We start from the raw sequence: 22,908 nt of genomic DNA on the forward strand, positions 1-22,908 counted from the left end.
GTCCTCTGGTCCCGACAAATAATAACCCCGGATGGTGTTACTCTCTTTTTACACTAATACTAGTTTTCACTCTTACTAGTTCCCCATACCCTTTGGATAATCTTTGAAGGGTCAATAATCTTGAAAGTCTAAGACGATCAGCTTCAATATTGGGAAATAATGTGAATCATAGTCCCGTAAAAGGGAGAACAACATCGTTAAAAAGGTCAAAAATCTTAGTGCTCTTAGATTACCCACCGGAAATTTTTTTAACAAAAGATACTTATCCAAGCATAACTTAAATCTTATGAGGTGTTATTGAAAACCCGGTGATATGCCCTTGGTTTAGTATCGAATGACCAGCCAAATTCAGCATTATTCAGTATAATCTGAAACTTAGATCCCTTCACTTAGTTGAGTGTCGATTGAATCTCGAACAGGAAATACGTTCATTCTTGGTAGGCTTACTTATTGATATTTTCATTAGTGGTTGGCAGTGGTGGTTCTGGCCTCTCTTGCGCCCGGGGTGAAATCTTAATTAGCGCCCCCCCCCCCTTGTCTCCCACCAAAATTTTAGGCCAAATTTTCATTTAGGCTACTAACAAAATAGTTTTATATTTATTAATTTATTTTTAAATTATTATTTAAATTTTTTAATCATTAATAAATATGATTTATTATATTTTTAATTTATTTTCACTTTGTTAATAAATCAATTATTTATTAATAAGTTTCATTTATTTCCTGCGCCCTCTACTTTATATAAAAGAAAATTTCAAAATATACAAAATGATTATCACGGTTAGATTATTTATTTTAAATTTTGCGCCCCCTAAAACTTCTGCGCCCGAGGCTCTCTCGCTCCCTTATAACCGCCTTAGCTGGTTGGACCAGAAATGGGTAAAGGTGCAGATCAGGAGAACTTTAGAAGGACACCCCCCAGAATTATGAAAAACTACTTAAAAACAATTATAAATACTTACTTATTACATTCTTAAGGCGCTTTGCTTTAATGTACCCCAACCACTCCTAAAGGGTAAATATACTTCTCACTTTATATTTTTCCATTACATTATCTGAGAGCAAACGCTAATATTTTGCATAGGAGAATGCAGCTCAAGCTCCACAAAAAAAGGAAAAAAAAGGCGCCACTGTAAAATAAAATAGAAATATATACAACGTGCTGTATATTTGTCCATGAGGGGAGGGGGTAAAGTGAAGCAATGCGCCTATAGGAATTAAATTACCAACTGTGTTAAAGCAGTTTTCCGAGTTTTTTAGGGCTTCGTCAAATAAACCCATGATCTTTTTTTGATTTTATTCACCTTTTTTATTTTATTTTTCATTTTGTTATTTTCTTTCCTCTCTGAGTTTCGCCCATGATCTACACCTTCATCCAGGCATGCGCACATTATTTTAGGGGGAGAGAGACTATAGAGAAACATAAATCTTACACTATTCTCCCAGACACTTTTATCTTTTTAGTGAAAAATGAGCCAAAAAAATTTTTTACAACAATTTTGTTGGCAAGGAATTAAAAATAAAGATCAAACGCTAATTGATATTTTGGTTTTCAAATAAAATTAAAGGACAAAATGAAAAAAAAATGTGAAGAAGAAAAACAAGGATAATTCCTGCCATGAATAAAGGGAGGATAAATATGTAAATATTTCGGCTGAGAACTCTACTCGGCCGTCCTCAGTGCACAAAAGTAAATAAAGAATAAAAAATATACGGATAAAAGTACCAACGATAAAAAAAAATGCAAACCCTCAGCTCCCTAAAGCACGAAATTAAAATTAGGATATATCAATCATTACTGTCACGTTCCGTACCAGCCACCTTCCCCCACCCTCTCTGATACCCTGTATGGTCCAAATGCTATGCACAAAAGTTGGCTGATTTTTTCGTCATGATCCAAATTTTTTATCAGAAACAAATAGTAAAAAAAAGATGTCAACTGCAATTCGAAGCTTTAATCTTTTTCCAGGGTCTGTATCCTAGTGTTGCATTATTTAATAGCCATATGCCTTCAATGGTTATTTCTTTATTACCCCGGCCAACGATTAATTATGAGACCGAAATCAGACAGGAAAAAAGAAATATTCCATTCGCTTCAGTGCTCTTTCCAAATATAATGATTCCTGGCATCACAATTGTGTCCCATCTCCTACCAACCACCCTAACGAGGTTAGATATAGCTCTAGGCTATATTCAAAAGTTTGCATTTTAAAAAAATTGTCTTTATGCGTTATGAACTAACTATTGACGAGAAAAAATAATGACAAACCCAGAAACGATTGCATTTAGCATGGGGCCTCTTAGGGGGAGAGCTGGCCCGAAAGTACAACGGCAATGATACATGACCTTAACCACCAATTTACTAGATGGGCTGGTTATAGGAAACTGTGAGGGGGCTTATTCAGATGGAGGTTAAAATTCCTAAGTTTCCATCTTAAGGTTCATAAGTAATTGGAAGGCTTAAATTACTGGCTTCAATTTTCACACAGAAGGATCAATCAGATAGAATTTAACGGATTAATTATTTTGCCTAATTATAAAACAGAAGGATTTAAAGCCAATTAGGTTTGCCAATTAGGATTTAAAGCCAATTAGGGATTATTTGCCTCTCCAAACATAAGGAATGAAGTGATTAACTTATGAATTATGTCACATATATAACCAATGAAATAAAGCACGCTTTTTACCATGGGAATTTAAGATAGTAATATCGGGTTTTCTCTATGTTGACGCTCCTTCAGGGACGGAAAAAATGGTTTGAACTTCTTATGGAACCTTTGTTCCATTTGGTCTAATTATTCTTCGAAATGGAATTACGTTGACAAAGAGGGCACGGAGCATCCGTTAGTTCCGTTGAGTGCTTCAGTTCCGTTGAGAGCTAAGAAAGCAAAGAGGAGACAGCAAATAAAAACTTCTCTGAATAAACGAGAGAGTGAAAGTAAAAAAAAAGAATATGAAACGAGTCAAATTCAAGCAAAAAAATATCAAAATCAAGCTAGACATTAATTTTGTTTCTGTAACATATAGTAGAAAATTTAGGTTTTTCCTTATTTAAGCTTAGCACCGTCAATAAGGTTAATTTTACAACAAAAATATAATACGTAAAAGCACGTTTATTTGCATATTTAAAATAATTTTAAATAATATTTGCATAATTTAAAAATAAATTGAACATTGAAAAATATTTTTATACTTAGTAAATTATTAAAACTGCGGACATGAGTTGCATTCTAACGTGTTTTTTCATCTTCTTTTTTAACTTACATTGATTTTTGCAAAACTCGCCATATTCACTTGTACTAAAAATATCTGAACGATTATGAAAAAATTGTAATATCCTTAATTCGGCTCCCATTTCCGTTGTGTGAAAAATACAAATATTTTCTTATTCTTTTAATTTAGTGAGAAATAGAAGTGATATAAATTTACTAATTTATATATATAATATCTTACATCCTGGAAGAATTATGAACTCATATGTCATATTCATTTTCTTAAAATCCATATATGGAGCTAAGTCCATTTGTCACATATTTATTTTGAAAAAGAGAAACGTAATGACAAAATAGGTGGCGAGCATCCGTTAATTTAAAATACAATTTTGGCTCGATGCCTAGGAGAGCTGAGAAAGCAAAAAGGAAATAAGCATAAAAAAATGCTTTGAACAGATGAAATGGATAATGTAGAAAAAGAAAAGGATGTGATACGAGTTGGAGTCAAACAAAAACAAACTAAAATTAAAAATCAAGCTAAGCACTGATCTTGTGTCTAGTTTACCGTGAATATCCAAAATTCGTGAATGTTGACGTTCATCGGTAAATGTCCAAAATATTTTTTTTTCTTCTTGGATTTAGTCAGCGTTGCCAATCAATTATTTCAGTTTTATGCAAAGTTTGAGAGTGGCAGGTTAGGTTGGCTTAGGTGTTTAGCCCATTTCTGAGATTTATAACCTAGTTTAACCTAGCGCAACCTAACCCAACCTAACCTAACTTTAATTTTTGCCATCAAAGCTTGCACAAGACAGAAAAAGCTGATTCGCAAAGCCAATTGAATCCAAGCAGAGAAAAAGAAATTTCGGACATTCACCGGTGAATGTCGACGTTAACCAGATTTCGGACATTCACAATAACATCTACACCATAAGTAAAAAAGGTTCAAGGTTTTTCCGTTTTGAAGCTAAGCACCGCCAACAGGGGAGAAAATACAAGTAGAAATACGCAATATTGTTTAAAAAGGTCTAAGCAAAAACTTAAAGGAACTAACAAGGTACAAAAAAGGTAACAAAAACGGTCCTTAAAAAACGGTAGAAACGATTCAATTGCCGTTTTAAATATAATCTGACAGATAATTGCCCATTAAAAAAGTAAAAATTTTGTTTGAATTGGTGGTATACTTAGCAAGATGCTGCTAAACAAACGATATGCCCTTGAAAGTCACTAGATTGGCTAGTTTTAAACCATTTACAGTTAGTGACATCGCTCGAACTTAAGAAGCGATTTTTGGCGGGAATTTTGAAACAAATAATTATCGGTAAAGTCCTGGAGGGTAAATATGGCAATTTTGACTGAAACAGATTCTGTTACGCTTAATAATTGAAATTATTTATAACTAAATAGGCACAAAAGAGTTAACAGTAGTAACTTTAATGTTGTGTTAATTAAATTCATATAGTGCTTATAGAAGCACAGTATATGAATGTTAATAATCAACTAAAAATTATTTTGTTTTTCAGACTCCAAAATGAAGGTTATGATATTATTCCCATTGATCTTATGTTGTTCGGCTGCTCCGTTGAGCAAGGGAAAAGGAAGAAAAGCCAAACAGTTAGAATTGATTGTGGCAAGTGGCTACTCCAGCGTCTCAAGAGCAGCACCAAATAAAAGCGATTTACAATCTTCAGGCCAAAGTTTAAATCGTCAAAGCTCATTTAATACTGAAGCAAGCGGCACTGCCACTTGGCAGCAAACTTTTGATGATATTTCCCCAAGAGGTTCCGCTACAGTTGAAAATATCGGTTCAAACATACCCTTAGACACAAGTTCCATGTCGTTAATTACTAATAACGTCGATTCTGAAAATGTGAACATTATGTTAAGCAGTTCTGGAGATGTGGAAACAAAAAATTCAGCTGATACTGATGCTATGGACGAAATAAGCGCTGATGATGCAAAAATATTGGCCACAACCGTAATACTTTCATCAGTCAATGATAAAACAGAGCCAAAAGTAGAACAAGAAGTTGTAATGGACACGCTTGCGGCGGACAGTAAAAATAACGAAGAGTTCACTGCACTCACCCAATCACTATTAAACGATCAAACAGAAAATTCACCGTCAAATGATTTGACATCAGACACACAATCTCAAATAATTGAAGAAGTTAAGACATTGCCCTTTTCAGTTGCAACACCTATTACAATTGATGAAGATCCGGAGACTCCGGTCTCATTACTCGATTCATCTGCTGTCAAAGAGGAGGTTGGGCTTACTGACCCCATAGAGATAGCAGAGACAGTCACTACTGTGGAACTTATTCCAGAAGAAGTTAATAATTTACCAACCGAAGATGAAGCTCAGGTTGACGAGTTTTCAAGCTCTATTGTGTTGGATTCTGAACCTTTGCCCAAAATAGAAGATGAAGTAAGCATTATAGAGCTTGTACCCTCAGATCCTGAATCTTTATTCGACTTGGAAGGTGATATTGATGTTAATGATCTCGTAAAAAGAAGTAATAACGAGGAGACAGGGTCTGAAATTGAAAACGAAGGGAATCAAAACGTATTTATTAATCCTCTTACCAAGCCTATTTTTGAAGCTCTGCCAGGAAGTGGGAGAGACTTGCAAGCCAGTGAAATAGTTGATAGCGAACTTGAGGTAAGCAAGATTGCTTAAATTATATCTGGAACAGAAAACTAAAACTAAGAGGCCCTTCTAGGAAAGGATGACATACGAGTAAAATCATGACATACGAGTGACATACGAGTAAAAATCATGAAAAGGTAGGGAGGTTTTTATTACAGTTTTGAAAATTATAAAGAGAAGTTTTGAAATATGCGACGTTCAATGACCAATTATGACCTTTTCTTAATATTACAAGGGGAAGAAGATTAGGGCCTTGTTTCGTATACACTTTCTTGTGATGTTTCTAAAATAAAACAATTGGATCCATAATATTAAAATATGAGCTCCTACAGTGTTCCCAGTTTGCACATTTGTCAACGTTTTTTTTTATGAAAACCTTAACCTTAGTACGCGGAGCAAAATTTTTCAGGGAGCATAAGCAAAAACTAGATGCACTAAAATTTTTTCTGGCAGAGTCTATGCTTTACCACGTACAAAAAAGAGTTTACGCAACCCAAAAGTGTGGTTTAATTTTGGTAAATGGAACCAGACCTATAGAATAGGGTCAGCCAGGCAGCCAGGAGTAGGCGTTGCCCCCCCTTTGAGTAGGCAAGGGCATCAGCATATCTGCTTGAGATGAACTGATGGATAAGACAAAAAATGACTATCGAAAGACCAGATGGGCCAAAGTCCCACTTCACTGTCAAACTGTCAAACAAACGCAGGCAAAAAAAGGAGATTGGTCAGAAAAAAGAAACATACAAAAGTCATCATCCAAAAAGACTTATAATAATTAAAACTAGTAGAACTTATAAAGGAGTTGAACAGGTTAATAAAACTTCAAATAAGAAGCAAAGAAATGGAATTTTAGACTAGACAAGGAAGAAAGAAAATATTGGGAAGGTTTATTAATATGTTGGGATAATTTAGGGGACAAAAGTTTTTAAGGAATTTAATGAAAAATAGACTATATGAACAGAACTTTAGAATTAGTACAATAAAATCTAGGGTAGTTTTGAGGGGAAGAGATTCACTTATTTAATGTATCAGTTATGGAGGAGGAAATCTTCCAAATATCTTCATGGTGAATTTTATTGGGGGAAAGGCAGATTTTTTCTGTAGTAAAACGAGGATGGCGAGGTCCAAGCGGGGTAAATTAATTAGGGAAAAGTGAATTTGTCTGGGGGCTATGAAGGAAAGTATCAAAGAAATTGTTCTCCTTTCCTCGAGGGTGACCGAATTGAGTCTTCGAAGAAAGGAGATATAAGGACCGTACCCTCAATAAAGATAATATTTATGAATATTTTTTGGAATGCTTGTATTCTTACTTTATTCATGTTGCAGCATATCTGGTCTGGGGAACCATGAACAGCCCAGGTAATTTGGCAGTAATTTTGAAATAAAGTCAGGTAGTTTTAGACCTGTCAAGACGACAGGTCTCCTATACCCGTTTGAAGTACATATATCTTATTAATCGCACTGAGTAGGCAATCGCCTACTGAAGGGATATGTACGGACAATAGCTCATTAAAACGTGCTCCAGAAGTCCCGTTTGGCTTGGGCATGACAATATATTCCTAAACAAATGTGACAGCTTATTTAATATTTTTTACTTATTTCCCCAACCAAAATTTCGAAAAAAAGGTTATTTAGAGATACTGAACAATACCACTGCCCCAATTAACTCATTGCAGTGCAAGGCCACCTGAGACCAACATAGCGCAAAACTGTTCTAGTTTTTTGGCTACATTTTCCTCAAAGACCGCCATTCATCGAGAGACAGTGGCGGATCCAGGGGGATGAGGGGGGCGCGTGCCCCCCTTACATAGTCTAAAATAGTGTAATTTACCTAATTACCTAATTACCAAGTGTGCGTTAATTAAATTTGCTCCTAACGCAAGTTTATCGGATTAAACTATTCCCCCCCCCCCTACAAAAAATCCTCGATTCACCCCTGTCGAGAGAGAAAGGGAGTTTAGAGGGACAGGCTTGAACCCTAGTACTCCAGGCTTCCAGAAATAGGGCTATAAATACATATTATGCTCTTGAAAAAGGTTCAATACCAGGGGCAGCAAGTCACACATGTAGAGGGGGGGGGGAGAAGTTTTCTTTTAATGCATATACGAAAATAACCTATTTTTGAAAATCTAGAGAGGGGGCAAAGTTGTTGCTTTTCATTTTTTTTTTAGCAAAACTACCAAAAAGGTATTTTTCAAAACCTAGTTGGGTTCGAACCCCTCCCCCAGCAATTGGAACCTCTTTTCAGTACGATATTTTTGCCAGCTTTTGAAATTGATTGTTTGAAAAAGTGAAATGAAGGTGGTGGGCTCAATATTAAGGAAATTAAGTCCCTAATTATCATCTTTAAAGTGTCGATGCCCCAAATAGAAGAAATTCGGTATTTTTCAGTGAATTAATTAACAAAGTTTAAATTGTGGTTGAGATGTTTCCGCATTTGCTGACGGGGCTTTAAAACAGCCTGACTTAATATTAATAGTGACATTAAACCAATTTCAGCTAACTTTTCTTTTCTTTACCGATTTCAGCTTTCAATGGAATGCTCTTGCGATTGTTACAGCAAATTTGCAATATTATTATTTACAAATTTAGTACAATAAAAGTCAAAAATGAAATATATCAATTGTGATTGGCACACATACTGATTCGAAGACAGAGATTCCTTATCATTTTTAAATTGAATAAAATCGGTAATTAATTCATTATAGATCTCAATAAACATATAATAGTTTTTGTTCTGATTTCTTGACTTTTTGCTATTTTCATAAGAAAAAGAAAAGCCCCCATCACTAGATTTTAAAAATATACTTTTTTATGTTTTCGTTAAAAGTTCATAGCTTTTTAAGTAATAATAAAAACTTTGCAATTAAATTTATTCATAAACAATTATCTAAATTGTAAGTTTAGAAATAGTTGAAGTTTTCAGCATTGAAACTCCCTACCTGACGTAGAATATATGAAAAGAATTGAAGCTTCCATCATGTTTTTAAGCTCCTAGCTTTGAAGTTCCTGGTGTTATTTTAAAATTACAGCAGAGTTGAAGTTCCCAGAGTTTTTCTTCATCTCTTACTGTTTTAATATCATCTCAAATGGAAGAAGATACATCTCCTTTAACAAAAGAAAAGAAGAATTTTTTGCACAAAAAGTGAACATCGAAACGAAAAATTAAAACAGATTGAATTGAGCTGTATTTGAAACGTAAAATGAGCAGAATAGTAAAAATTACGGATATGAAAACTAAAACGAGAACAAACCGCTAGAATATTTTTAGAGACTACCCTTTTCAGAATTAAAAAAAATTCTGCTCCATTTAATCGATAAAACCAAATTCACACAAAAAAAATTCCGCTCCATTTAATCAATAAAACCGAAGTCACACTACATGAGTAGATATGGGGGTACCAGCCCCACGACTCACCCCTGCTGCCACCTACAGCTTTTTTTAACACCATCTATTGTCATAGACCCACGGGGTTAATGGTTTTTTTAAATGAGAATGAAAAAACATGAATGTTGTAGTAGTTATGGATGTTTTCATTGATGTGTATGTGTGTACTTCGAGTTATTTGATGTTTTTCATTAATTTTTAATGTTTTTTTTCACTGATAATGAAAAAACAGTAATTTTGTAAAATTTATGGATGTCAACAGCAATTCATGTCTGTTTTATGGTTTTCTCACTGAGAATGAAAAAACATGAATTTTCTCAATTGAAAAAAAAGGAATTTTCACACATTTATGGTTTTTTTATCTGATGGTTATGCGTGTTGTTAGATTTATTTGATGTTTTTCTCGGATGTCAACATCAAATTATGGATGTTTTATGGTTTTTGTCAGTGAGAATTTGAAAAACAGGAACTTTCTCACATTTGTTTGTTTTCATGGTTTTTGTCAGTGAGAATGGAAAAACAGGAACTTTCTCACATTTAAGGATGACAACAGCAATTTATGTTCCTGTTTTATGTCTGTTCGTTGTCAGTGAGAATGGACATGCTTGACGCGAATGTTATGAGATTGTTTGGCTAACCTAACCTGAGAAATTGATTTACATAATCGCTAGGGGAAATTATTGATTCACGAAGGGGAGAATTAAGAAACATTAAGGCTTCTTTAATCTTAGGTCTGAGGGATAAACGTTCTTTAGGTCAGAAAGAAAAATTAATATTCTATTTTTAAATAGGACTTCATCGATCTTTAGTGTCAGGAATTATAAATGACATCACTTGTTATCTTGGAATTATGCGGGAGTCTAAAGAGATAGAAATTCTATTTTTAAATACGGCTTCACTGAGCTTTAAGTCGGAGAGATAAATTGATATTCTAACGAAACCATTATATTTTAGCTAGGAAAATTTATGAGATGAAGAGATTAACGTAGGAAAGTGTTTCCTAGAAATTTGAAATGCGTTAGCGCAGAGATGCCAAACAATAGGAACACGCTGAAATTACGTTTAGGGATTATTTGGGCGAAACCGTTTTATCCATTTTATGGGATTATTTCGGCGAAACAGTTAGAGACATTTTGAAAGAAGATTTTAGGAAAGGTTTTAGAAGAGAATTTGAGGGTGAAACTCTGTGGTCGTTATAATACACAAGTTCCATTTGAACAGTGTTGTGAGGTCCTCTACCCCAACCCCAAAGGGTTCCGATCCCCCACCCCAGCCCCGAAGGAAGCCCCCGGTACTCAAAGGTCCCCCAAGCTCCCAAAGAGCCCCAGCCCCCCAAACGCCCTCCTCAGACCCTCAAAGGCCCTCCTCTGGTCCTCAAAGGGCCCCCGGACCCCCAAAGGGCCCCCTCGGACCCCAAAGGCCCTCCCCCCGGTCCGCAAAGGTCCCCCGGGCCCAAGAAGCGCCGCGGGCCAGGAATGCGCCGCATGGGGATGCGCCGCATGGGGATGCGCCGCGAGTCGGGGGAAGCGCCGCCGGGATGCGCCACAGGGATGCGCCGCAGGAATGCGCCGCAGGGATGCGCCGCAGGGATGCTCCGCAGGGATGCGCCGCTTTTTGTTAGAGTTCTAGTTTACTTTAATTGTAGTTAAGAGTTTGATGTTTTACCTTTGAGTTTCAGTTAGAGTTCTTGTTTAGTTTTAGTTAAGAGTTTAGAGTTTTTAGCTTAGAGTTTTTGTTGAAGTTCTAGTTTAGTTTAGTTTTAGTTAATAGTTTAGAGTTTTAGCTTAGAGTCTTAGCTTAGAGTTTTTGTTATAGTTATAGTTTAGTTTAATTTTAGTTAAGAGTTTGATGTTTTACCTTTGAGTTTCAGTTAGAGTTCTAGTTTAGTTTAGTTTTAGTTAAGAATTTAGAGTTTTTTGCTTAGAGTCTTAGCTTAGAGTGTTTGTTGAAGTTCTAGTTTAGTTTAGTTTTAGTTAATAGTTTAGAGTTTTAGCTTAGAGTCGTATCTTAGAGTTTTTGTTAGAGTTCTAGTTTATTTTAATTTTATTTTAGAGTTTAGAGTTTTAGCTTAGTCTTATCTTAAAGTTTTTTTGTTAGAGTTATAGTTTAGTTTAATTTTAGTTAAGAGTTTGGTTTTTTTACCTTTGAGTTTAAGTTAGAGTTTTAGTTTAGTTTTAGTTAAGAGTTTGGTGTTTTACCTTAGAGTCTTAGCTTAGAGTTTTAATTTGAGTTCTAGTTTAGTTTAGTTTTAGTTAAGATTTTAGAATTTTAGCTTAGAGTTTTTTTTGTTAGAGTTCTAGTCTAGTTTAATTTTAGCTAAGAGTTTTATTTTTTTACCTATGAGTTTCAGTTGGAGTTCTAGTTTAGTTTTAGTTAAGAGTTTAGAGTTTTTAGCTTAGAGTTTTTATTGAAGTTCTAGTTTAGTTTAGTTTTAGTTAATAGTTTAGAGTTTTAGCTTAGAGTCTTAGCTTAGAGTTTTTGTTAGAGTTCTAGTTTAGTTTAATTTTAGTTAAGAGTTTGATGTTTTACCTTTGAGTTTCAGTTAGAGTTCTAGTTTAGTTTAGTTTTAGTTAAGAATTTAGAGTTTTTAGCTTAGAGTCTTAGCTTAGAGTTTTTGTTTGTGTGTGTGTGTAAGTTTTTGTGTGTGTGCGAGTTTTTGTGTGTGTGTAAGTTTTTTTGTGTGTGTGTAAGTTTTTGTGTGTGTAATTTTTTGTGTTTGTGTAATTTTTTATGTTTGTGTAAGTTTTCGTGTGTGTTTGTAATTTTTTATGTGTGTGTAAGTTTTTTTTTGTGTGTAATTGTGTTTGTAATAAGTTTTTGTGTGTGTGTAAGTTTTTGTGTGTGTTTAAGTTTTTGTGTGTGTAAGTTTTTGTGTGTGTGTAAGTTTTTGTGCGTGTGTAAGTTTTTGTGTGTGTATGTAAGTTTTTTGTGTGTGTAAGGTTTTTGTGTGTATGTTTGTATTTGTGTGTATGTAGTGTGTGTTTAATTTTTTGTGTGAGTAAGTTTTTGTGTGTGTGTTATTTTTTTTGTGCATGTGTAATTTTTTTTTTGCGTGTTAGTTTTTTTTGTGGATGTAAGTTTTATTTGTTTGTAAGTTTTTTTTGTTTATGTAAGTTTTTGTTTGTCTGTAAGTTTTTTTGTGTTTTTATGTTTTTGTTTGTGTGTTAATTTTTGTGTGTGTGTAAGTTTTTTTTTTGTGTGTTTTTTTTTTTTTATGTTTGTGTTATTTTTTTTGTGTGTTTGTAAGTTTTTGTTTGTGTGTAAGTTTTTGTGTGTGTGTAAGTTTTTGTGTGTGTGTAAGTTTTTATGTGTGTGTAAGTTTTTGTGTGTGTGTAAGTTTTTATGTGTGTGTAAGTTTTTTTGTGTGCGTAAGTATTTGTGTGTAAGTTTTTTGTGTGTGTGTGTGTAATTTTTTGTGTGTGTGTGTAATTTTTTATGTGTTTTTAAGTTTCTGTGTGTGTTTGTAATTTTATGTGTGTGTGTGTGTGTGTAAGTTTTTGTGTGTGTGTAAGTTTTTGTGTGTGTGTAAGTTTTTGTGTGTGTTTAAGTTTTTGTGTGTAAGTTTTTTTTTGTGTGTGTGTAAGTTTTTCTGTGTTTGTAAGATTTTTTGTGTGTGTGTCAGTTTTTGTGTGTGTGTAAGTTTTTGTGTGTGTGTAAGTTTTTTTGTGAGTGCAAGATTTTGTGTGTGTGTGTTAGTTTTTGTGTGTGTGTAAGTTTTGGTGTGTAATTTTTTATGTGTGTGTTAGTTTTTGTGTGTGTGTAAGTTTTTGTGTGTGTGTGTAAGTTTGTGTGTGTGTAAGTTTTTGTGTGTATAAGTTTTTGTGTGTGTGTAAGTTTTTGTTTGTATGTAAGTTTTTGTGTGTGTAAGGTTTTTGTGTATATGTAAGTTTTTTTGTGTATGTCAGTTTTTGTGTGTGTGTTAGTTTTTGTGTTTTTGTTGATGTGTTTGTTTGTGTGTAAGTTTTTTTGTGTATGTGTAAGTTTTTGTGTGTGTGTAAGTTTTTGTGTGTGTGTTATTCTTTTTGTTTGTGTAAGTTTTTTTTTGTGTGCTTCATTTTGTGTGTTTTTTTTAGTTTTTTTGTGTGTGTTTAAGTTTTTTTTTGTGTCTAAGTTTTTGTGTGTGTGTAAGTTTTTTTTTGTGTGTAAGTTTTTGTGTGTGTGCAATTTTTTGTGTATATGTAAGTTTTTTTGTGTGTGTGTGTAAGTTTTTATGTGTGTAAGTTTTTATGTGTGTGTAAGTTTTTGTGTGTGTTTAAGTTTTTGTGTGTGTTTCATTTTTTTTTTTCGTGTAAGTTTTTTTGTGTGTGTAAGTTTTTGTGTGTGTGTAAGTTTTTTTGTGTGTGTAAGTTTTTATGTGTGTGTGTGTAATCTTTTGTGTGTGTGTGAGTTTTTGTGTGTGTACCCATATCAATTCTATTTTCCTAAAAAAATATAAAAATTTCCACTTCAATTCAGATTTTTCTCAAATAGATGAAAGAATTTAAAATACTCTTTTAAATTTTTCATAGAAGATAGAAAAGTTCAAGTTCTCTTCTGAATTTTACCAAAGAACATAATTCAATTCTAATTTCTCCAGAGAAAATAAAAAGCTTCCACTTCAGTTTTAAGTTCACCAAGACATGAAAAATTTAAAATTCACTTCTAAATTTTTCCGTAGAAGATAGGAAAAGTTATACTATGATTCTGATTATTTTCCATGAAGATAAAAAGTTTCACTTTAATTCTAAATTCAATTCCGACTTTTCTCATAGAGATAAAAAATTTAAATTTCTGTACCAAATATTTTCCCGGAAGAAGAAAAGTTCAACTTCGATTCTGAATTTTCTCAATGAAAAAGAAATAAGTTATTGATCAATTCTATTTTCCAAAAATAATATAAAAATTTTCCACTTCATTTCAGATTTTTCCCAAAGAGATGAAAAAATTTAAAATGCTCTTCCAAATTTCTCATAGAAGATATAAAAGTTTAAGTTATCTTCTGAATTTTACCAAAGAACATAATTCAATTCTAATTTCTCCAGAGAAAATAAAAAACCTCACAACACTGTTCAAATGGAACTTGTGTATTATAACGACCACAGAGTTTCACCCTCAAATTCTCTTCTAAAACCTTTCCTAAAATCTTCTTTCAAAATGTCTCTAACTGTTTCGCCGAAATAATCCCATAAGCTGTCTAAAACCGTTTCGCCCAAATAATCCCCTAAAAGTAATTTCTGTGTGTTCCTTTTGTTTGGCATCTCTGCGCTAACGCATTTCAAATTTCTAGGAAACCCTTTCCTACGTTAATCTCTTCATCTCATAAATTTTCCTAGCTAAACTATTATGGTTTCGTTAGAATATCAATTTATCTCTCCGACTTAAAGCTCCGTGAAGCCGTAAAAGTTCTGTTCCAAATATTTTCCCGGAAGAAGAAAAGTTCAACTTCGATTCTGAATTTTCTCAATGAAAATGAAATAAGTTATTGATCAATTCTATTTTCCCAAAATAATATAAAAAGTTTCCACTTCACTTCAGATTTTTCTAAAAGAGATTAAAAAATTTAAAATAATTTTCGAAATTTTTAATAGAATATATAAAAGTTAAAGTTCTCTTCTTAGTTTTGCCAAAGAACACAATTCAATTCTATTTTCCCCATAGAAAATAAAAAAGCTTCAACAGATTATTTTCCATGAAGATAAAAAGTTTCACTTTAATTCTAAATTTTCTTAATTCAATTCCGACCTTTCTCAAAGAGATGAAAAAATTTAAAGTTCTGTTCCAAATATTTTCTCGGAAGAAGAAAAGTTAAACTTCGATTCTGAATTTTCTCAATGAAAATGAAATATACTATTGATCATTTCTATTTTCATAAGATAATATAAAATTTTACACTTCAATTCAGGTTTTTCTCAAAGAGATGAAAAAATTTTAAATACTGTTCCAAATTTTTCTTAGAAGATAGAAAAGTTCAAGTTCTCTTCTGAATTTTACAAAAGAACATAATTCAATTCTAATTCCTCCAGAGAAAATAAAAAGCTTCCACTTCAGTTTTAAGTTCACCAAAACATACAAAATTTAAAGTTCAGTTCTAAATTTTTCTGTAGAAGATAGGAAAAGTTATACTATGATTGTGATTATTTTCCGTGAAGATGAAAAGTTTCACTTTAATTCTAAATTTTCTTAAATTCAGCTCCGACTTTTCATATAGAGATGAAAAAATTTAAAGTTCTGTTCCAAATTTTTCATTGAAGATAGGAAAAGTTATACTTTGATCGTGAATATTCAAGTTCACTTCTGAATTTTACCAAAGAACATAATTCAATTCTAATGTCTCCAGATAAAATAAAAAGCTTCCACTTCAGTTTTAAGTTCACCAAATATAAAAAATTTAAAGTTCAGTTCTAAATTTTTCCGTAGAAGATATGAAAAGTTATACTATGATTGTGACTATTTTCTACGAAGATAAAAAGTTTCACTTTAATTCTAAATTTTCTTAAATTCAATTCCGACTTTTCTCAATGAGATGAAAAAATTTAAAGTTCTGTTCCAAATATTTTCCCGGAAGAAGAAAACTTCAACTTCGATTCTGAATTTTCTCAATGAAAATGAAATAAGTTATTGATCAATTCCATTGCCCCAAAATAATATAAAAAGTTTCCACTTCAGTTCAGATTTTTCTGAAAGAGATGAAAAAAATTTAAATACTGTTCCAAATTTTTCATAGAAGATAGAAAAGTTCAAGTTCTCTTCTGAATTTTACCAAAGAACACAATTCAATTCTAATTTCTCCAGAGAAAATAAAAAGCTTCCACAGATTATTTTCCATAGAAGATAAAAAAAATTTTCCTTAGAAGATAGTAAAAGTTATACTATGATTGTGATTATTTTCTATGAATATAAAAAGTTTCACTTAAATTTTAAATTTTCTCAAATAAGTGAAGAAAAGTTAAACTTCGATTCTGAATTTTCGCAATGAAAATGAAATAAGTTATTGATCAATTCTATTTCCCCAAAATAATATAAAAATTTTCCACTTCAGTTCAGATTTTTCTCAAACAGATGAAAAATTTTTAAATACATTTCCAAATTTTTTCATAGAAGATAGAAAAGTTCAAGTTCTCTTCTGAATTTTACCAAAGAACATAATTCAATTCTAATTTCTCCAGAGAAAATAAAAAGCTTCCAAGTCAGTTTTAAGTTCACCAAGACATAAAAAATTTAAAGTTCAGTTCTAAATTTTTCCAAAGAAGATAAGAAAAGTTATACTATGATTTTGATTATTTTCATGAAGATAAAAAGTTTCACTTTAATTCTAAATTTTCTTAAATTAAATTCCAACCTTTCTCAAAGAGATGAAAAAATTTAAAGTTCTGTTCCAAATATTTTTCAGGAAGAAGAAAAGTTCAATGCCAATTCTGAATTTTCTCAATGAAAATGAAATAAGTTATTGATCAATTCTATTTTCCTAAAATAATATAAAATTTTCGACTTCAATTCTGATTTTTCTCGAAGAGATGAAAAAATTTAAAACATTGTTCCAAATTTTTCACAGAAGATAGGAAAAGTTATACTTTGATTGTGAATATTCTTCATGAAGATAAGGAGCTCCACTTTAATTCTGAGTTTTCTCGAAGAAGTGCAAAATGTACAAGTTCTCTTCTGAATTTTCTTAGAGAAGAGAAAAAAATTAGCTCAATTCTGAAATTTACCATTGAAAATGAAAAAGTTTCCATTTCAGTTCCTAATTTCTCAAAGACATAAAAAATTTAAAGTTCAATTCTAAATTTTTCCATAGAAGATAGGAATGGCTATACTATGAATGTGATTATTTACATTGAAGATAAAAAGTTTCCCTTTATTTCTAATTTTTGTTAAATTCAGTTCATTCATCTAACCACCAAAAACAATAGGTTAGGTTAGGTATAAATAAATATTAATAAATAATTAGAAACATTTCTCCATGTTTAAGTTAGGTTAGGTTAGGTAAACTTATCACGAGCGTTCATGATAAGCTAACCTAACCTAACTTAAACATGGTAAAAAGATTAAATTAGGTTAGGTTAGGCTAGATTAAGTTAGGTTAGGTTAAGTTAGGTTAGGTTAGGTTAGCCTACGTACGCGCGCGTACGTAGGCTATTTTCCATAGCCTACGTATGTGGCGCATCCATAGCCAGGGATGTGGCGCATCCCTGCGGCGCATCCCTGCGGCGCATCCCTGCGGCGTTTTCCTGCGGCGCATCCCTGCGGCGCTTCCCCCGACCCGCGGCGCATCCCCCTGCGGCGCATCCCCATGCGGCGCATTCCTGGCCTGCGGCGCTTCTTTGGCCCGGGGGACCTTCTGTGGTCGTTATAATACACAAGTTCCATTTGAACAGTGTTGTGAGGTTTCTTATTTTCTCTGGAGAAATTAGAATTGAATTGTGTTCTTTGGTAAAATTCAGAAGAGAACTTGAACTTTTCTATCTTCTATGAAAAATTTGGAACAGTATTTTAAATTTTTTCATCTCTTTGAGAAAAATCTGAACTGAAGTGGAAACTTTTTATATTATTTTGGGAAAATAGAATTGATCAATAACTTATTTCATTTTCATTGAGAAAATTCAGAATCGAAGTTGAACTTTTCTTTTTACGGGAAAATATTTGGAACAGAACTTTAAATTTTTTCATCTCTTTGTGAAAAGTTGGAATTGAATTTAGAATTAAAGTGAAACTTTTTATCTTCATGGAAAATAATCAGAATCATAGTATAACTTTTACTATCTTCTACGGAAAAATTTAGAAGTGAACTTTAAATTTTTCATGTATGGGTGAACTTAAAACTGAAGTGGAAGCCTTTTATTTTCTCTGGAGAAATTAGAATTGAATTATGTTCTTTGGTAAAATTCAGAAGAGAACTTGAACTTTTCTATCTTCTATGAAAAATTTAAAAGAGTATTTTAAATTCTTTCATCTGTTTGAGAAAAATCTGAGTTGAAGTGGAAATTTTTATATTATTTTAGGAAAATAGAAATGATATGGGTACACACACAAAAACTCACACACACACAAAAGCTTACACACACACACACAAAAACTTACACCCACAAAAAAACTTACACACACACAAAAACTTACACACACACAAAAACTTACACGCACACACAAACTAAGACACACAAAAAAACTTACACACACACAAAAACATACACACACACACAAACCCTTACACAAACACAAAAACATACAACAACAAAATAAATCATACAAAAAAAAAAACTTACACACACAAAAAAAACATACACACACACAAAAACTTACACACACACAAAAACATACACACACACAAAAACTAAAACAAACAAAAAAAAAAGTAAAAAAACAAAAAAAAAAAAACACAAAAAAAAAACTTACAAACACACAAAAACTTACACACACACAAAATCTAACAAACACACAAAAACTTAAAAAAACACACAAAATTAAAGACACACAAAAAAAACTTAAACACACACAAAAAATTACACACACACACAAAAACTTACACACACACATAAACTTACTAACACACAAAAACTTACATATACACAAAAGACTTACACACACAAAAACTTACATACACACAAAAACTTACACACACACAAAAACTTACACACACAAAAAAACTTATACACACACACAAACTAAAACACACACACAAAATCTTACACAAACAAAAAAACTTACACACACACAAAAACTTAAACACACACAAAAAATTACACACACACAAAAAACTTACACACACACACAAAAACTTACACACACACAAAAAACTTACACACACACAAAAACTTACACAAACACAAAAAATTACACACACACACAAAACTTACATATACACAAAAACTTACAAACACACAAAAAAAAACTTACACACACAAAAAAACTTAAACACACACAAAAACTTACACACACACAAAAACATACACACACAAAAACTTACACACACACACACACACATAAAATTACAAACACACACATAAACTTACACACGCACACACACTTACACACACACACAAAACTTCCATAAACAAACACAAAAATACACACACACACAAAAAATAACGAACACAATAAAAATAACACACACAAACAAACTAACAAACACAAGAAACCAAACACACGCATACAAACTAAAACACACACAAAAAATTAAACACAAACAAAAACTTACACACACAAAAAACATACACACACACACAAATACTTACACACACACAAAAACTTACACACACACACAAACTTACGCACACATAAAAACTTAAACACACACAAAACCTTACACACACGCAAAAACTTACATACACAAAAAAATTTACAAACACACAAAAACATAACAAACAAAAAAAAAATACATACACACAAAAAACTAACACACACAAAAAAACTAACACATGCACAAAAAACTTACACACACACAAAAACTTACACACACAAAAACTTAAACACAAAATAAAAAAACACAAAAAATTAAAAACAAACAAAAAAATTACACAAACAAAAAACTTACATACACACACAAAAACTTACACACGCACAAAAAAACTTACACACACACAAAAACTTACACACACAAAAACTTAAACAGACACAAAAACTAACACACACAAAAAAAATTATTACACAAAAACTTACACAAAAAAAAAAAATAAAACAAACATAAAAACTTAAACGAACACACTAAATATCACAAACAAATAAAAAATTAAACAACAACACAAACGTACACACACACAAACACTTACACACACACACAAAAACTTACACACACAAAAAAACTCGCACACACACAAAAACTTACACACACACACAAACAAAAACTCTAAGCTAAGACTCTAAGCTAAAAACTCTAAATTCTTAACTAAAACTAAACTAAACTAAACTAGAACTCTAACTGAAACTCAAAGGTAAAACATCAAACTCTTAACTAAAATTAAACTAAACTAGAACTCTAACAAAAACTCTAAGCTAAGACTCTAAGCTAAAACTCTAAACTATTAACTAAAACTAAACTAAACTAGAACTTCAATAAAAACTCTAAGCTAAAAACTCTAAACTCTTAACTAAAACTAAACTAGAACTCCAACTGAAACTCATAGTTAAAAAAATCAAACTCTTAGATAAAATTAAACTAAAATAGAACTATAACAAAAAAAAACTCTAAGCTAAAATTCTAAAATCTTAACTAAAAATAAACTAAACTATAACTCAAAATAAAACTCTAAGATAAGACTCTAAGGTAAAACATAAAACTCTTAACTAAAACTAAACTAAAACTCTAACTGAAACTCAAAGGTAAAAAAATCAAACTCTTAAATCAAACTCTTCTAAAATAAAATTAAAATAAACTAGAACTCTAACAAAAACTCTAAGCTACGACTCTAAGCTAAAACTCTAAATTATTAACTAAAACTAAACTAAACTAAAACTTCAACAAAAACTCTAAGCTAAGACTCTAAGCTAAAAACTATAAATTCTTAACTAAAACTAAACTAAACTAGAACTCTAACTGAAACTCAAATGTAAAACATCAAAATCTTAACTAAAATTAAAATAAACTAGAACTCTAACAACAACTCTAAGCTAAGAATCTAAGCTAAAACTCTAAACTATTAACTAAAACTAAACTAAACTAGAACTTCAACAAAAACTCTAAGCTAAAAAATCTAAACTCTTAACTAAAACTAAACAAGAACTCTAACTGAAACTCAAAGGTAAAACATCAAACTCTTAACTAAAATTAAACTAAACTAGAACTCTAACAAAAAGCGGCGCATCCCTGTGGCGCATCCCTGCGGCGCATCTCTGCGGCGCATCCCTACGGCGCATCCCTGCGGCGCATCCCTGCGGCGCTTCCCCCGACCCGCGGCGCATCCCCATGCGGCGCATTCCTGGCCCGCGGCACTTCTTGGGCCCGGGGGACCTTTGAGGACCGGGGGGAGGGCCTCTGGGGTCCGGGGGCCCTTTGGGGGTCCGGGGGCCCTTTGAGGACCAGAGGAGGGCCTTTGAGGGTCTGAGGAGGGCGTTTGGGGGGCTGGGGCTCTTTGGGAGCTTGGGGGACCTTTGAGTACCGGGGGCTTCCTTCGGGGTTGGGGTGGGGGATCGGAACCCTTTGGGGTTGGGGTAGAGGACCTCACAACACTGTTCAAATGGAACTTGTGTATTATAACGACCACAGAGTTTCACCCTCAAATTCTCTTCTAAAACCTTTCCTAAAATCTTCTTTCAAAATGTCTCTAACTGTTTCGCCGAAATAATCCCATAAAATGGATAAAACGGTTTCGCCCAAATAATCCCTAAACGTAATTTCAGCGTGTTCCTATTGTTTGGCATCTCTGCGCTAACGCATTTCAAATTTCTAGGAAACCCTTTCCTACGTTAATCTCTTCATCTCATAAATTTTCCTAGCTAAACTATTAAGGTTTCGTTAGAATATCAATTTATCTCTCCGACTTAAAGCTCCGTGAAGCCGTATTTAAAAATAGAAGTTCTATCTCTTTAGACTCCCTCATAATTCCAAGATAACAAGTGATGTCAATTATAATTCCTGACACTAAAGATCGATGAAGCCCTATTTAAAAATAGAATATTAATTTTTCTCTCTGACCTAAACAACGTTTATCCCACAGACCTAAGATTAAAGAAGCCTTAATATTTCTTAATTCCCCCCTTCGTGAATCAATAATTTCCCCTAGCGATTATGTAAATCAATTTCTCAGGTTAGGTTAGCCAAACAATCTCATAAAATTCGCGTCAAGCATGTCCATTCTCACTGACAACGAACAGACATAAAACAGGAACATAAATTGCTGTTGTCATCCTTAAATGTGAGAAAGTTCCCGTTTTTCCATTCTCACTGACAAAAACCACAAAAACAGACATAAATGTGAGAAAGTTCCTGTTTTTCAAATTCTCACTGACAAAAACCATAAAACATCCATAATTTGATGTTGACATCCGAGAAAAACATCAAATAAATCTAACAACACACATAACCATCAAATAAAACAACCATAAATTTGTGAAAATTACTGTTTTTTAAATTGAGAAAATTCCTATTTTTTCATTCTCAGTGAGAAAACCATAAAACAGACATGAATTGCTGTTGACATCCATAAATGTGACAAAGTTCCTGTTTTTTCATTCACACTTACAAAAACAATTACATCGAAAAGTACACATAACCAGCAAAGAAAATATTATTAAATGCGACAAAGTACCTGTTTTTCCAGTCACATTGACAAAAGCCATCACCCACGGGTGTCTCTGACAAGCGATGGAGTTAAAAAAAGCTGTAGATGGCAGCAGGGGTGAGTCGTGGGGCTGGTACCCCCATCTCTACTTACATGATAGTTATTATTTTCACATATATTTTAGTTATTATATATTTTATACATATTTTACAAATAATTATTATTTTCACACATTATTTTCACACCCTATATATTAGTTTCATCAAAATTGAATATCTAAAAATGAGCTGAATATCTAAAAAAGCCTATAATGAGCAGAATATTATAAATAAGGAAATGGAAATTATAGCGAGCATAAACGGCTAGAATACTTTTAGGGAACACCCTTTTCAGAATTAAAAAAAAACTCTGCTCAATTTAATCGAAAAAAAAAAATCACACTATCTGATGATGTAAGTTTTATTAAAACTG

General features: G+C 32.5%; 2 protein-coding genes across 5 annotated transcripts in view; one reads left to right on the forward strand and one right to left on the reverse strand.

Annotated features, from left to right (window-relative positions):
• The window catches only part of S6KL (ribosomal protein S6 kinase like), a 598,861-nt gene that overhangs the window by 63,757 nt on the left and 512,196 nt on the right, over positions 1-22,908 (reverse strand). The gene's annotated exons all lie outside the window — the stretch shown is intronic.
• The window catches only part of LOC148945674 (uncharacterized), a 29,388-nt gene continuing 6,821 nt past the window's right edge, over positions 342-22,908 (forward strand). Inside the window, exons 1-2 of one of the 2 annotated variants that reach the window (XM_089097868.1) lie at positions 342-437; positions 4,733-5,874. In XM_089097868.1, the coding sequence (XP_088953994.1) occupies positions 4,741-5,874 (1,134 nt within the window). In that variant the 5' untranslated portion in view covers positions 342-437; positions 4,733-4,740. Of the gene's footprint in view, positions 438-4,732; positions 5,875-22,908 lie in introns of those variants that run through there. The other variant, XM_089097869.1, reaches the window with a different exon arrangement.

The sequence above is a fragment of the Artemia sp. Qi Xiang Cuo genome, chromosome 12 (assembly GCF_049724085.1).
Source record: "Artemia sp. Qi Xiang Cuo chromosome 12, ASM4972408v1, whole genome shotgun sequence".
Taxonomy (NCBI): domain Eukaryota; kingdom Metazoa; phylum Arthropoda; class Branchiopoda; order Anostraca; family Artemiidae; genus Artemia; species Artemia sp. Qi Xiang Cuo.